The sequence below is a fragment of the Dromiciops gliroides genome, chromosome 2 (genome assembly GCF_019393635.1).
Source record: "Dromiciops gliroides isolate mDroGli1 chromosome 2, mDroGli1.pri, whole genome shotgun sequence".
Lineage (NCBI taxonomy): Eukaryota > Metazoa > Chordata > Mammalia > Microbiotheria > Microbiotheriidae > Dromiciops > Dromiciops gliroides.
This window is the reverse complement of record NC_057862.1, coordinates 464,478,548-464,494,286: the sequence shown is the minus strand read 5'-3', so window position 1 is coordinate 464,494,286 and position 15,739 is coordinate 464,478,548. Positions and strand designations below refer to the sequence as shown.

General features: G+C 45.9%; 1 protein-coding gene across 3 annotated transcripts; it reads right to left on the bottom strand.

Moving 5' to 3' along the window:
* Positions 1 to 2,402: 2,402 nt before the first annotated feature.
* On the bottom strand, positions 2,403 to 15,592 carry DBNDD2 (dysbindin domain containing 2). 3 transcript variants are annotated; one of them, XM_043985255.1, is made up of 4 exons: positions 15,200 to 15,592; positions 12,891 to 13,043; positions 10,276 to 10,422; positions 2,403 to 7,387 (listed from the first exon to the last, which is right to left on the bottom strand). In XM_043985255.1, the coding sequence occupies exons 2-4, from the start codon at positions 13,033 to 13,035 to the stop codon at positions 7,200 to 7,202; spliced, it is 480 nt and encodes a 159-aa protein (XP_043841190.1). In that variant the 5' UTR covers positions 13,036 to 13,043; positions 15,200 to 15,592; the 3' UTR covers positions 2,403 to 7,199. The 3 variants fall into 3 exon arrangements, with proteins under 3 accessions (XP_043841190.1, XP_043841191.1, XP_043841189.1); XM_043985256.1 differs by having other exon boundaries at positions 15,204 to 15,561; XM_043985254.1 differs by having other exon boundaries at positions 15,174 to 15,306.
* Between the last annotated feature and the right edge of the window lie 147 nt (positions 15,593 to 15,739).

The following is a 15,739-nucleotide window of genomic DNA, read 5'->3' as shown; positions in this document are numbered from 1 at the left end:
CATGACATCACCCTGATGGCATGGTCTTATTCGAGAATGAAGGACAACCACCCACCACCAGGCTTTTCACCAGTCATCCCTCATGCCTCCTCATTGCACTATCTCCTCATCTTGTCTCTTAGGATCCCTTACTTACTTCAAGATTCAGTTCAAGCACTACTTTCTGTATGAAATTTTTCCTGATCAACTTCATCTGTCAATGCCTATCCTCCCAAAACTACTCTGCATTTTTGTATATTTATTTTGAGTACAGGTTCCCTTTAATAAAACGTTAGTTCTTTGAATCACAAAGATGCTTTCTTCTTTGCCTTTGTATCCTCAGTGGCCTGCCGGTGGTGGTGGGCATTCAATAAATGCTTATTGATTGTTTGATTATGCATCGACCAAGAAAGCACATAATGACAAAGGCTACACATTCAATAATGCCTTTAAAATCAATTTATACTTTATTAGTCACAGTTGCATTGGCATACATTTGAAAATAGTGATACATATATTACTAGATGTTGTTCAACTTATAGAAAGCATGTGTGCTTATTTGATTCACACATGAAATCGAGCATCTCTAAGGGACCAGAGGATGGGAAGCACTGTTCTAAGTTCCCTTCCAGCTCTGACAGTCTTATGTTCTAGGATTCATTCCAACCCTAACATTCAATGCTTTAAGGTTCACTCTGGCTCTGACACTCAGTATTCTAGGTTCCTCCTGCCTTGGACTCTTGTGTTCTAAAGTCCCCTCCAGCTCTGGCATTTTATGTTTCAAGATCTCTTCCACTTCTGTCATCCTATGTGCTAAGGTCTACTTTGGCTTTCTATTTGGACATCCTATGTCCTAAGGTGCCTTCTAGACCTGATATTCACTGTTCTAAGGTCCCCTCTGACTTTTTTTTCTTTTTCTTTTTCTTTTTTTGTGGGGCAATGAGGATTAAGTGACTTGCCCAGGGTCACACAGCTAGAAAGTGTCCAGTGTCTGAGGCTGGATCTGAACTCAGGTCCTCCTGAATCCAGGGCTGGTGCTTTATCCACTGCACCACCTAGCTGCCCCCCTGACTTTCTTTTAAGGTCCTTTCTGCCTCTGATATTCTAAGGACCCATTGTCTATGAAGCTTATCCCTATGTTTCCCTCTGATCCAGGATCTTATTTACTTCTCCTGAACTTAAGAAAAAAGCTCATTTGAGTTTCCCACTCAGCCCTGTGTCCCAAACCTCTAAGTCACTGGACTGCTGTTTCTCTCATGAACTGAGGCCTTTCTTTCTGGGTTTGGGGGGGGCGGGAAGTAGCTCTCATTATACCCCTAAGAGTTTTCCTTGAAAGAGCTCATGGAAACATGAGCCCAGTCCTCCTCATCCCCTTGGATAGGAGCCAGAAGAATAGAGATCTGGAATTCCTCGTTCTGAGGATTTGTTGCTTCTCAGGAGATCATGCTGTAACTCCCTAGGCCTTAACTTCTTTACCTGTAAAATCAGAATTATCCCAATATATGTCCTATCTGCAGATACCTTAAAGATCAATGACATATTGAAATCTTTGAAGCATTTCAAACTTCTGGGAGCAGGGTTGGATTTTTTCCCCCCTTAATTGTAAGGATAGTTTTCAACATTTGTTTTTTTATTTTGTTTTTGTTTTTTGGGGCAGGGAAATGAGGGTTAAGTGACTTGCCCAGGGTCACACAGCTAGTAAGCGTCAAGTGTCTGAGGCCGCATTTGAACTCAGGTCCTCCTGAATCCAGGGGTGGTACCCTATCCATGGCACCACCTAGCTGCCCTCAACATTTGTTTTTATAAGATTTTGAATTCCAAATGTTTCTCCCTCACTCCCTTCCCTCTGCCCTAAGACAGTAAGCAATCTGATATAGATTATACAGAGCTGGATTTCTGAATTTCACTCATTCAGATCACACCCTCTAACCACAGATGGCCCACAGGGATTCTATCCTGGGTCCTCTTCTTCCTATTTACTACTTTACTTGGTCATTTCAGCAGCTCCATAGATTCAATTATCTCTATGCTGACAATTCTCAAATCCATCTATCCTGCCCCAACCTCTCCGGTGCCCTCCAACCTTTCAAACTGCCATTTCAAACTGGATATCTTATAGACATCTTAAACTCAACAAATCCAAACCAGAATTCATCATCTTATCATCTTTCCCCCTAAATTGTCCCACCACCACCTCCCTATTATTATAGAATATATAACAAGCAATCATTAAGTGCTTACTATGTGTATGCCAGGCTCACAAAAATCCTCACAAAACCCTGTGAGGTAGATGCTATTATTATTCCCATTTTGCAGGAGAGAAAACTGAGGCAGACAAAGGTTGACTTGTTCAGCGTCACCCACTAGTAAGTGTCTGACTCTGGATTTAGACTCAGGTCTTCCTGACTCCAGACCCTGAGGGTTATCACTTCACCATCTAGCTGCCTCTAGTTTAAAAAAAAAAAAAAAGATGCCAATTTACCACGTTCTCCACTGTGCCACCTAGTGGATGAAATGGAAAGAGACAATGGATTTAGAGTCAAAAGACCTCATGTGTGTCTGTCTATGTCAAGCTGGACAAGTTACTCTTAGTTCTGTCATCTGTGGAATGGAGATAATAGGTTAATATTTGCAGGACCTACCTCATAAGGCGGTATGAGGAAAACCCCTCATAAGCCTTAAACACAATACGCAAATGGGACAAGTCAAAGACATTACGAAGTACATGTATAACATGGGCCAGAATCTTACCAAAATGAATGTTGAAAACTACCTTTATATGTAATCAGGAAAAAATAAAATACTATTAAGTGAGAAAAAAAATAAAGTGAAAGGGTGGATCAATTCCCCAGTGGTAATCAAAAGAAAGAAATATTTTTCAAAAAGAAATATAAACTATCAATAATCACTTGTTGAGAAATGTACAAAATAACTATCAGAAACAATTGGAAAATTAAAAACAGCTCACAAAGTTGACCCACAAAGTTGACCAAAATGCTGAAAGATGGGAAAATTCCTTAATGGATGGGCTATAGGAAGACAGTCACGCTAACTCATTGCTGCTAGACTTGTAAAGTGATTCTAGTCTGGAAAACAATTTGAATTTATATAAGAAAAAGAAAGTCACTCATACCTTTAGACCCAGTGATGCCATTCCTGGGGCTATATATTATTATAAACAACAAGAATATACTCATGGGGGCAGCTAGGTGGCACAGTGGATAAAGCACCGGCCCCGGATTCAGGAGGACCTGAGTTCAAATCTGTCCTCAGACACTTGATATGAGCTGTGTGACCCTGGGCAAGTCACTTAATCCTCACTGTCCTGTACTCATATGTACAAAAATGTTTGGAACAACATTATTCGTGATCATAAAAAGCTGAAAAACATGTGCCCAATAATTAAGGAATGGGTGAATAAATTATGATGTATGAATATAATAAAATATTACTGTACTATAAAAAATGACAAAGCTGAAGAATTCAGAGAAACATAGGAAGACTTTTTTCTTTAAGTGAGGCAATTGGGGTTAAGTGACTTGCCCAGGGTTACACAGCTAGTGTTAAGTGTCTGAGGCTGGATTTGAACTCAGGTCCTCCTGAATCCAGGGCTGGTGCTTTATCCACTGTGCCACCTAGCTGCCCCTACTCGTTGCTAATTGATGAAAAGGCGAACGCTGGAAACTCAGTATAACCCCTCACTCACTGAAGCATGGATTGTCTTATAAGACCCTGAATCCCAACCAAAAGGACCACAAACAGTCTCCTTTGCCCTGACCCTGAGATCTGTATGAGAGTAAAAATCCTGAGTAGCTGATTTCCTCCTATTATATTAATTCCTTGCACTCTCAGATACAGTTATCAGTCCTCTCTCTTAAGACATTTTCCTCCAAGTGGTGGCTCATCTTCCATCCTCCAGATCCAAGAAGCACTATGAGGATCAGCAAACCCCTGCCCCTCACTGGGTGCCAGAAATTTGGGAAGAAACATCATTCAACCCCTACAAAACAGTGAAAAACAACAGAACAGCCATTGAGGTGACAGGGCTGAGGGGAGCTGGGTAGGGCTTGGGCTCAATGCCCCATGAAATCATTCCAAACCATCCTGTCCCTGGGAGAGCATTACGCGGTCTAGAAAACCAGGCCAGACTGGGCACAAGGAAGCTCTTGATGACAAGCCAAGCCCCTGTGGTTTGGCACAGGATTAGCCCATTGTCCCTGGCCAGGAAGTGGGTGACAGTTTCAGCCACCCTGTGGTCTGGTCTCAGCTAAGACCAGAATCTTCTCTCTGGTTACCCAGGGCTACCCAATCGGCTCAGGGTTAGAGACGCCCTTTGGCACTGCCAAACAGGAGGGCTTCTCATAGGAATTTAGTTCCTCGTAGGAACTTGGAGCTAGAAGGAAACCTGGAGGTATGAATAAAGAAGGCAGCATGGGGCAGAAGGGAAAAAAGCAAAACAAAACATTGAACTTGGGTCAGAAAGCCTGGGTTCAAGTTCCAGTTCTTAGACTTTAATAGTTGCTTGACATTGGGCAAGTCAAATGTCCCTCTCCAACTGAACTAGATAATTTCTAAGGTCCTTTCTAGCTCTAGCACTATGAGTCTATGATCTAAATCAACCCCTTCCCAAAACATCACAATACTGAAATACCTCTAAACAATGGGGAACTCACTTTCTCCTAAGACAGCCTCTTGGGGGCAGCTAGGTGGCTCAGTGGATAAAGCACCGGCCCTGGATTCAGGAGGACTTGAGTTCAAATCTGGCCTCAGACATTTGACTCTTACTAGCTGTGTGACCCTGGGCAAGTCACTTAACTCCCATTGCCTGCAAAAAAAAAAAGGAATCTAAGACAGCCTCTTGAACTTCTGGACAGCTCTAATTATTGGGGTTTATTTTTTCCTGATTTAGAAACAAAAATCTTAATTTCCATTTGGTCCTATTTTTGCCCTTTGGGGCCAATTGCTAATTACAAATCAACTACCCTCCTCCCCACATCCCATCTTTCACCAGGTTTAAAAGCTCTAGGCATGTTTTAGTTTTTGGTTTTTTAGGGTTGCTTTTTGCTTTTGTTTTTTTTTCATCCAGACCTGTGATTTCTTCATTTTCATCATAGCTAGCATTCATATATTGCTTACTAATTTTTTTTTACAAATATCATCTCATTTGATCCTCATAACCACCCTATGGAGTAGGAAGTAGGTGCCATTATTATCATCCCCGATTTACAGTTAAGTATACTGAGACAAACAGAGGTTAAAAGTGGCTTGCCCAGGGTCACATAATAGGAAGTGTCTGTCCAGTTGTTTGTCCTTCCTTCCCGAAAAGGACCATGACATCAGGGTGATGTCATGACTTGTGCTGAATTGGATTTAAGTGTCTTAGGTCACATTTGAAAGTAGGTCTTCCTGACTCCAGGCTCAGTGCTCTGCGCACTGTGGCACCACCTACCTGCCTACTAACTGGTCTAGCCATTTCTTCCATTGATGCAGATCAGTCAGTCTGTAACTTATAGTCTTAGAAATTTACCTGTAGAACTGGGAAGTTAATTGACTGCCTGGGGTCATATAGGGAGCATGTCAGAAGCAGAAATGGAGCCCAAGTTTCCAAACTCCAAGGTGGTCCTCTATCCCTGTGGCATGCTTCCTAGTCCTTCCTAAAATGTGACCTCCTAAACTAGACACAATACTCCAAGGCAGTTCTGATGATGGCAGAGGACGGCAGGAAGGTTACCTCCTTTGTACTACAATCTAGAATCTGATTCATGCACGAAGGCCCCATAAACCTATCCACATTCCTGTACCACCAGAGAGTGACTGAGATGCCGCTACCCACACTCACTCACTCACTCAGAGGGCTAATGATAGCACACGCCTGCTGGAATCAAAAGATTTATTAACCCATGGTCAGCTGTGGCAGCAGCCCAGACATGCTGGGCTCCAGCCATCCATAGTGGGAACCCCATGGAAAATGGTGGCAGGGGGGCAGGGGGGTTGGGGGTAGGCACCAAAGCTGAGCTGTGGAGCAGAAGCACTGTGGCATTGGGGGCAAGGGTCACTAGTGCCTGTGTGGGACAAAGTACACCTCTACTACTTCCTACCTGAGTAGTCTTGGCCAAGTCACTTTAATGACCTGGCCTTCAATTTCTCCATCTGTAAAATGAAGGGGTTGGACCAGATGACCTAAGGTCCCTTTTAGTTCTAAAGCCTATAATTATCTGATCCTAGTCAGACCACAGGTGCTGGCCCTGCTGTGAGGTTGGGAGTGAAGCAATGAGTGGTCAGGTCGAGAGGAGAGACTGCTAAAGTGCCCCCAGAAGCTTTGTCCCTCCCACAGGGAGATCTGGGGCCAAGAGAAACATAACTGCAGACCCTGCCGATGGTAGGGGCAGCCACCGCCCCTTTGGCTGCACAGTAGATGGTCTCAGCACCAAGGTTTGCTGGCTGGGGGCATGGGATCCGGGTCCCAACCTTCCTGGAGCAAGGAGGGGCTGCTCAGCTTTGCCCAAACACTCTATCCCCCCCATAGACAGTGAGCTGCTGTTGGCAATGGGCAGCTGGAGGGCCTCACATTGAGCTGGAGAGATTTGGTCTCTTCAGGGTAAGGGAAGGCCTGTAGATAAGACTAGGAAATGACCATCCTGGACCCCACAGGCTGTGCTTGAAAAGAGACAGAAAGTCAAGTGGGATGGTTTGGGATGACTTTTCAATATGTGAAAGAAGGTGAGAAGGTCAGTGAATCATAACAGTGGGAGAAAGGAGAAGGCTGGACAGTTGATACATCATTTCTAGAAGGAGAGGAAAGCAGAAGGATGGTTTGTGTAGCATTTCACTGAGAGAAGGAAGGAAGTGGGATGGCATATTTACACCCACAAGTCCTTTTGGTCAAGTACACTAAAAAGAGAGTGGGATGGCTTTTCTGGCCCTTCTAAAATGTGGTGTGGATGGCGTCCCACCTTACCTTCCACCTTTTCCCCACATCCCCCTAATTCAGTCGTTGCCTATGTAGATCATGAGTAGGTATGTGCAGTGGAGGCCGGCAAGCATTAGCAGAAAAGCAGGAGAGAGTTAATTTCTGGAAGGCTCCGTAGTCTTCTCCCTCTAGTGCCAACTGCTCGGGAGGGGTCTGGCCTTTTCCCCAAAGACTCCTAGCAGGAGCTGGGGTTCCAAATTAGGGTGTGACCAGGCCCCGTGTGGTTCGGTCCAAAGGGAAACACCCACTGCTAGCTGCAGGCTGCAGGCTCTGCACCACTGTCCTCCTCATCAGACTGTGCCAAAGGGGTGTCCACACCATCTCCAATCAGGTCTGGACTATTGAGTTCAGTAGAAGAAGAGGAAGAGGAGGTCCTTGACATGGTTCTGTCTGATGGGGGCCTCTGCAGGTTCAGTTCCTCTGGGTGGTCACCCACACCTAATCAAAGAGAAGCACTTGTCAGTAGCCAGGCAGGACAAGATGGAGCTAAGGAGTATTGGGTTTCCTAAGGGTGTGATATAGAGGGTCCGTCTGGGGAGTGCCAGCATAAATCATACATTGTGGGAGGGCTAGGTAGCACAGTGGATAGAGACTAGCCCTGGTGTCAGAAGAACCTGAGTTCAAATCCAGCCTCAGATACTTACTATCTGTGTAACCCTGGGCAAGTGACTTAACCTTGATTCCTTCTTTTAAAAAATTAAAAATTCAATTAATCAATCAGTCATACAGTACACAACCATCAGCCTCTATAACAGAGGTTCTTAAGCTTTTTGGTATGGATTCCTTCACAGAATAATGTTTTCAGATGCACAAAATAAAGTACAAAGGTTACAGAAGAAATCAATTATTCCAAAACACAGTGATCAAAATATCAAGGACCTTGGGTTAAGAACTCCTGCCCTAGAACACGGTTATGCCAATTATTCAAAGGTTTTTCTTCCACAAGTTTACTTATTGGATTAGTGGAAAAAATTATGAGGTGGAAGTGGGTACCAGCTCTGCTATTAGCTACCTACCTCAGTGACCTGTGGGGAATCACTTCCCCTCACTAGCCCTACTCTGTAAAATAAAGGGGTGGAATGAGAGGCTACGCTTTTAAGTCTGACATTCTGCATCTCCTGTTCTTCAGTAAATCCTCTTCTTCCAGCCCAGATATTTTGGAATTCTAGGAAACCAGGTTAAGCTGAATCCCAAGAGCAGGAGGGGGAAGAGGAGATTGTTGCCTGGGTGATAATGGGAGGAGAAGACTGGGAGTCCTACCCATGTCAGTAATTATATTTGCTAATTGTATCCTGCTTCCTCTTCTTCCTCGTCCTCCTCCTCCTCCTCCTCGTCCTCCTCCTCCAACAGGCCTGAGTCACAGAGCCAGCTGCCTGCTTTCTGCAGCAGGTGGGGCCTCACAGGGGGTGGGGGTGGTTCCAGCGCCATCCTGCCGCTGCCAGGGAAGGAGAGTTGCCAAAAAAAGCCTCCCCCACCCAGGTGCCAGGATGATCAAAATCCTCATTAGAGCTTCATTCTTGGGTTTCTTTCCCCAAGGTCATCTTGTGTATGCTGAGGTAGAGCCAGCACCTCTGGGTCCTAAAACAGACTGCCACTTACTCTCTGTATGACCTTGGACAAGTCATTTCCTTCCCTCTAAATAAAACAAGGGGGTTGGCCTCTAAAACCTTTTTCAGCTCTAACACAAGGTGTCCATTTCAGTTCAGTCCTTTAGATCTGCAGGAGGAGAACCATTACTCAGGCTGTTGGATGTTCGTTCCACAACATAACCTTCTTCTGCATGGAGAAGGTAGAGAGGGCAACGGATGGCAAAGTAGAGCCAGAGCCAAGGAGACACACCACAGTCCCTGCCAGCTGCTTCCTTTTCTCTCTACTGCCCAATCTGGCTCTGTAATTAGCAGGGCTGGAGGAAGGGTGGAAGGAGGGCTGGCCATCTGTTTATTTTACAATTAACAAAGGGCAAAGGGGCCTTTTCCTGAAAATTTGGCAAAGGAAAAACCAAAATTGCTAGCAATGCTGCTGCCACCTCTCTCAGCCCAGTTGTCTCCAGTCCTACTCCTTCCCAAAGTTGAACACACAGCCCAGCAGAGGAGATGGAGAGAGAGAGCTGCTGGTGGTCACTCCCTGGGCACCAGGATGCCTGTGCTTGGCTAGCAGCACACGCTCAGCTGGGAGGCATCTCAAAGTGCAGCGAGTCAACTGTTCCTTGAGCAGGAACCCTGTGAATGTTGCACTGTCTGACATGGGCATTCAGCTTCAACCTGAAGTTCTCCAGGGAAAGGGAGCTTCCTGCTTGACTGAACCTTCCCAGTGAAAGAGAATAATAGATGATGATGGTGGTGGTGATGATGTCATATGATGATGGTAATAATAATACTTAGAATGATTTAATATTTGCAAAGTGCTTTACAAATATTATTTCAGGGGCAACTAGGTGGCGCAGTGGATAGAGCATGGGCCCTGGAGTCAGGAGTACCTGAGTTCAAATCCGGCCTCAAACACTTATCACTTACTAGCTGTGTGACCCTAGGCGAGTCACTTAACCCCAATTGCCTCACTAAAAAACAAAACAAAACAAATATTATTTCATTTTATCTTCTTAACAACTGTGGGAAGCAGATACTATTATTATTCCCAGTATATAGAAGAGGAAATCAGACAGTGGATAGAGCACCAGCCCTGGAGTCAGGAGAACCTGAGTTCAAATCTGGCCTCAGACACTTAACATTTAACTAGCTGTGTGACCCTGGGCAAGTCACTTAACCCCAATTGCCTCACCAAAAAAAAAAAAGAGAGAGAGAGAGACTTACCCAGGGTCACACCACTAGGGAGTATGTGAGTCTTGACCTGAACTCAAGTTTTCTTGACTCCAGGGAGCTATCCATCTAGCTGCCTCTAGAGAACATACTTGACGATCTAATTAAGAGGCTCTTTTAGGATCATGGGATTCAGAGCTGGAAAGGTACTTAGAGATCAACTAGTCCAATTTCCTCCTTTTAAATGGAAGAAACTGAGGCACAGAGAGGTTAAGTAATTTGCCCGACGTCACATGGACGGTAAATAGTAGAGCAAGGATTCAAACTCAGTGCTCTTGCTCTAAACTACATGCCTACTTCCTCTGGTCCCAGTCCTTTCCCTGGGACCACAAAGAACAAATATGTTGTAGCTTGGTCCTTCAGATGCCGGAAGACAGCTATCATTCTTGCTCCACCCCTTAAAGTGTTATCTTCTCCAAACTAAACATCCCTATGTTCTGCTACTGCAGATTCCTGAGTTGGGAGGAGGAGGACTGTGGAAACCACAGGCCCCGAGGGCAGAAGACATACCAGATACAGTGGGTGGCTGTGGAGTTGATGGGAGCTCCTCACAGGGCAAGAACACATCTGAAGCATCTGGGTCCCCAAAGTCAATCAATTCGGCCTGCTCCAGTGTATCCACATTCACTTCCATAGAAGAGATACTGCCAATGGGAGCTAGGAAGAGAAGCAAGTGAAATAGCATTGAAGGCCCACCAATTCCACTGTGCTCTGCACCCCAGATTCTTCTTACCACACCAGTCCAAGCAACCCCTTGCCACAAAGGACTCAGCATTGCCATATACCATGTTTGGAGACAAAAGACATGGGTTATGCTTTGGGCTCTTCCACTGACTGTGTGACTTCATCTCTCTGGAACTCTGCCTCTTTATCTCTTAAATGGAGGTATTAACACAAGCTACCATAGGGTAGCTATAAAGATAAATCGAGATAATTCATGATTATTTAAACTGCTCTATAAGCAATGAAGTGCTATGCAAATGTCAGCAATTATTATTAGGCATGTTTTTCTTTTATTTAAGATTGCAACCTCACACACTGAAGAAAGACATAGGAGCTTTTATGTGTTTATCATGTAATATAAGAATAAGTAGTTGTATTTAATAACAACAATAATAATAATTCACATTTCTATAGTGTTTCTGTGTTCACAAACTGCTGCCCTCAAAACCACCTTAGGAGGAAGGTAATGCAAATATTCCTGTCCCCGTTTTAAATAGGGGTGAGGAAACTAAAGAAAAGTGACGTACTCAAGCCTTCAGAGCTATCAAGTGTCAGATTCTGTGTTATATATTATATTTGCTGTTATTTGTTTTGCCTTGTCCCACACTCCACCATAAGCTTAGTGAGGGCAGGGAGTTTTATGTAAACTCTGGATCTTTCCCAGCACCTCGGACAGTGCAACATTTACTGCAAGCCCCAGACAATTGTTTAATGACTGGTGAAAGGAGCCTTCTTTTGTCTTTGTAATTCCAAGGGGACTTTGGAATTGTTCCAGAATGGAACAAAATGCAGGAAAGGAATGGATCAGAGAGACAAGAAGAATCCAGGAAAGATGCCAACAATAGTTCTGTTCTTTCAGTATATCCACGTTAACAAATGTTTGTTGAACTGAACTACTTCAGAGGGGATCTGGAACTAATCCAACCTTTAGGACACTTGGGAATCGGGAATAGCAATCCAATTCCATCCAAATTCAATGAAGGTTTATTAAATAACTACTTGACACAGAGTGTTTTGCTCTGTGCTGAGAATACAACAATGAAGTAAGTCAAAATCCCTGCCTTCAAGGAGCTTACACTCTCATGGGAGGTGGAATAAGCACACAAGTAACTATAATAGCTACTCTCACAAAATTATTAAGTACACTGGACTGTGAGTATGTGTGTGTGTGTGTGATTTCAGTGACCTGAGAGATTTGAAGAAGAAAGGATAAGTTCTAGTTGGAAGAATATGGGCAAGTTTGAGGAAGAAGTGACACCTGGGCTGGATCTTGAAAGAAGATTCTAATGGGTAGAGACATGGAGTCTATTCCAGGTTTGGGGATCAGAGAGCATAAATTTAAGGAGAGAGTCATTCAGTTTGGTCAGAGAAGGCACAAAGCCAAGGATCTGGAAGTAATCTTGGACTAGGATCTTAGAGTCAGATTGTGGAGGGTCATAGCAAGCTGGATGAACTGATCCTTTATAAGCAGCTAGAAAAAGGTTTTACAGAAGATCAGCCACCAAGGCTGAAGAATAAGGAAAGTACTAATGCAGAATCTTCAGAAACCAAATGATTTTATGAGCAGTAGGTTCTCAGTGTTGACCGAGGCCCTACTTCCAGTCTCTCTCCATAACCAATCCAACCTTCACTCAGTTACCAAAGTGATCCTCCTAAAGTGCAGGTCTGACCATGACACCCAGCAGCTCCCTACCACTTCTAAAATCTTCCATTTGGCTGTTAAAGCTCTTAACAACCTGGTCCTTTACTACCTTTCCACTCTTCTTACATTTTACTCCCTTCTATGATCCAGAGACACTGGCTGTCTTGCTGTCATTCAAATGCAGCACCTCATTTCCCAAGCCCATGCCTTTTCTTTTCCATCTTTTTTTTTTTGGGGGGGGGGGAAGGGCAGTGAGGTTTAAGTGACTTGCCCAGGGTCACACAGCTAGTGTCAAGTGTCTGAGGCTGGATTTGAACTCAGGTCTTCCTGAATCCAAGGTCAGTGCTTTATCCACTGCGCCACCTAGCTGCCCCAAGCCCAAGCCTTTTCGTAGACTATCCCTGGCTTCCTTTAAGATTGAACTCAAATTTCACCTTCTGCAGAGGACTTTCCTGGTCTTCTCCCTCTTTCCCATAATTCCTTCCTTATGAGATTCCTACACATGTCATGTACATATCTCATAAGTACATAGTCTTTCCATGCTGTCTCCTCCATTGGAATGTCAGTTTCTCAAAGACAGACACTGTGTTTTGGCCTTTCTTTGAATCCCCATGGTACAACACAGCTCCTGGCACATAATGAATGCTTAGTAAATGCCTGTTAATGGGCAGCTGGTTGGCTCGCTATCTGCTGCGTGTTGTGTTGTTTCCTTCCCCCTGTACCAGAAAGATACACCCCATCCCCCTCTAGCTATGCTCACGTCTCCGGGACTCAAGGTGAAGATGTGATAGAGGAAAGAAGAATTCTGAGTCTTGCTGGAAAACTTCCTCAAAGAACTTCTGTCGATCTCGAAGTCGGAGCTGCTGCTGCTGCCGGTCCAGGGCTCCACGGGAATTGGGGTCCATGCTGGCTCCTGTGAGGATGAAAAGGAGGTTAAGCCCCTCCAAGTAAGGAGGTGGCATGTTGTAGTGAAAAGAGCACTGGACCGAGAGCCAAGTAACCTGGGGATCTTGGTTCTGGCCCTGCCATTAATTTCCTGTATGACCTTAGGTAAGTTGTCAGACAATGGCATTGGACTCAATGATCTCTAAGGATTCTTCGGGCTCTGACATTCTAATTTCTATGATTCTAAATCTTGGTGGCAGAAAGCCTGAACATTTGACTTAACCTTGTGCTTGGCTCACCATAGCACCTGGCCTCATCTCTGGCTCCAAGCTACATACATCCACACTGCCCCACCCCCCTCCTCACTTGACTTCCCTCTCTAGTCCATTTCCATCTCTCCCTTCAGACACACACAATCCCCACTGAAGCTGACTCGTGCTCCCACAAAAGGGATGCCCGTCCCAGGCACTGCTGGGGGGAAGCTGGCTCTGCAGAAGAAGCTGCTCCTTATCAGGGAAATCCTGCCAAATGCTAGAGGACAATGAAGTCTAAGGCTGGATCGGCCTGGATGAACAGGACCAGGGCAAAAAGGTTCACATTAGCAAGGCCAGGGTATGAGAAGGAAATGAAGAACTTGGACATGGATTGGAATCTCCCTACATGTTTCCTCAAAAAGAATAATTTAGTCTGAGCTTCTGAAATTGCAAACTTAGAACTCCCTGGATGTCAAAAGGCTGGCTGAAGTTCATAGAACTATCAATTTTGGCATTTGCTGAGCTTCAGTTTATTCATTCTATCTGTGGGATATCACTATATATAATGTCAAGGGCTCCATCAATGCGAAAAGTTATTATAAAATGTTAAAACTACAAAATAGACCTTAGAACACAGAATAATAGCACACAGAATGACTGAATCGATGATGTCAGGGCCAGAAGAGATTTAGCATAATGTATCAGAGATGAAAGGGAGTTTAGAGATCACCTGGCCCAAGCACTGCCCCTTTACGGAGCGGGAGACTGAAGTGCAGGGAACTTAGAGTCATTTACCTAATATCAAGAAGCTATTGGCAGAGTAGGCTATTTGAACAGGGGAATGAAAAGGAGCCAGGGGAATGAATGCTAAATCCAATTCTTCTGATGTCTCTTGGTACCCTCTTATAGCTAAGAGACTTTTGAATATGAAATTTCAGAGTCTAAGGTGCCTTCCATCTTTGAAGATGGTCACTAGAATAGTCTTCCCATTATTCATGGGGTTTCCACTAAGAACAGAGTTCTTCTGGCTCTCGGTCCTTGGACCTGGGATGGAGACACACCCTTTCCCAGCAGGGTGTCCTTCTACTTATCATTTGAAACAGCCAGGTCCCCAGCCCATTTGAATGAGATCAACAGGGCCCCGGGGGTCTCAGGAGTCTAGGTGGAGGCCAGTCAGGGAGGGTGGGATCCCGGAATATGGGGCTAGCAAGGGCGTAGAGGAAGTCAGAGTGGGGCGGGAGATTTGGCAGCAGAAATAGGTTGGGGACAGGGAGAACTGCTGTGACTAGGAGCCCTGGGAAAAGCTCTTAGAGAAGCCGCCCAGGTCACCGAGCTAAAAATACCCCTGAGCCCCGCAGGGGTGCTAGCCGAGGGTGGAAGAAGAGGGGGAGGGGGCTGAGCTGGGCACAGGAACCCCTTCCCTAAGAAATCCTTTCCCACCTTCCCCGTCACCCTACCCTGGGGACCCAAGGCCAGTGATACTGTAGCAATGACGATACAGCGCAGGGGAGAGAGAGGGAAGGAGGGAAGAAGAAGGAAGTAGAAGGAAGGGGGGGGGCGGTGGGGGGACGTTAGGTAGAAAGCCTTGTTTACTGGTCTTGGGGGAGGCGCGCATGACAGGAGAGAGAAGCAGATACTGAGGACGCTCCAGGGGACAGGGCAGGGGATGAGATCCGGAGATCCCGACCCAGAGATCGCGAGGGCTCTCTCCCTCCTCCCCCACCCATAGCGGTTCCCAAAAGGCTCCCGATAGAGCGAGAGCTAAAGAATTTCCCTAAAAAAGGAAAAGGCGCGGAGTGGTTGGGGGAGGGGGAACGAAGAGCCCAAGGAGGTAGCTTCCTGCTTGACCCTCAGCTGCCCGCCTGAGCCTCCCCAGTCCATTCCGCTCCGCACCCGGGGCGCACCTGTCTTTAACGGGGTTCCTTCCTACCTGCCTGGCAACCCCTGTCCCAGTTCCCAAGCTGCCTCGGCTTCCCGATGAGTCCGTGGAGACGCTCCGGGGGCCGCTGGCACCGAAGGAACACTGCGCGTGTGCGCTCGCCCGCCCGGTGTGAGCAGTTCCGACGGGGCGGCGGCCGCGTGGGCGTGAGAGCTAGCCGGCCCCGCCAGGCGGGGTGTGGCCCTGGCGGAGACAGGGACCCACGCTCCGCCCGTCCGGCGGCGTCGCCGAGGGCTCCCTGCGGACAGGCCCCGGGAGAGTGAACTAGGAAGAGAGGAGGGCGGCGGAAGTGGGGTTGGAAGGAGATGGAGTGTCCCTGTGGTCTGGGTGTCTGGGATCCCCACACGCACGATCGGACTCTGGCAGACTCAGCTTCCCGAAGGGACACAGCTCAACATAAGCATACCAGTTGAGAAGACAAAAAGACAGAAAGTAAAAAAAAAAAAAGACAAAGTTAGACGCACAGTAATTTTTTCTAGCCTTCAAACAAATTGGTATCCCAAACAGAATTGACACCTAATAATCTTCCTT

Bases quoted from the DNA above. Each gene is read 5' to 3' on its own strand.
- DBNDD2 (XM_043985255.1), bottom strand. From the start codon at position 13,035: ATGGACCCCAATTCCCGTGGAGCCCTGGACCGGCAGCAGCAGCAGCTC. The intron at 10,423-12,890 runs GTGAGCATAGCT...TTCTCTTCCTAG, and splicing joins TCACCTTGAGTCCCGGAGAC to CTCCCATTGGCAGTATCTCT. The intron at 7,388-10,275 runs GTATGTCTTCTG...CTCTTTGATTAG, and splicing joins ACAGCCACCCACTGTATCTG to GTGTGGGTGACCACCCAGAG.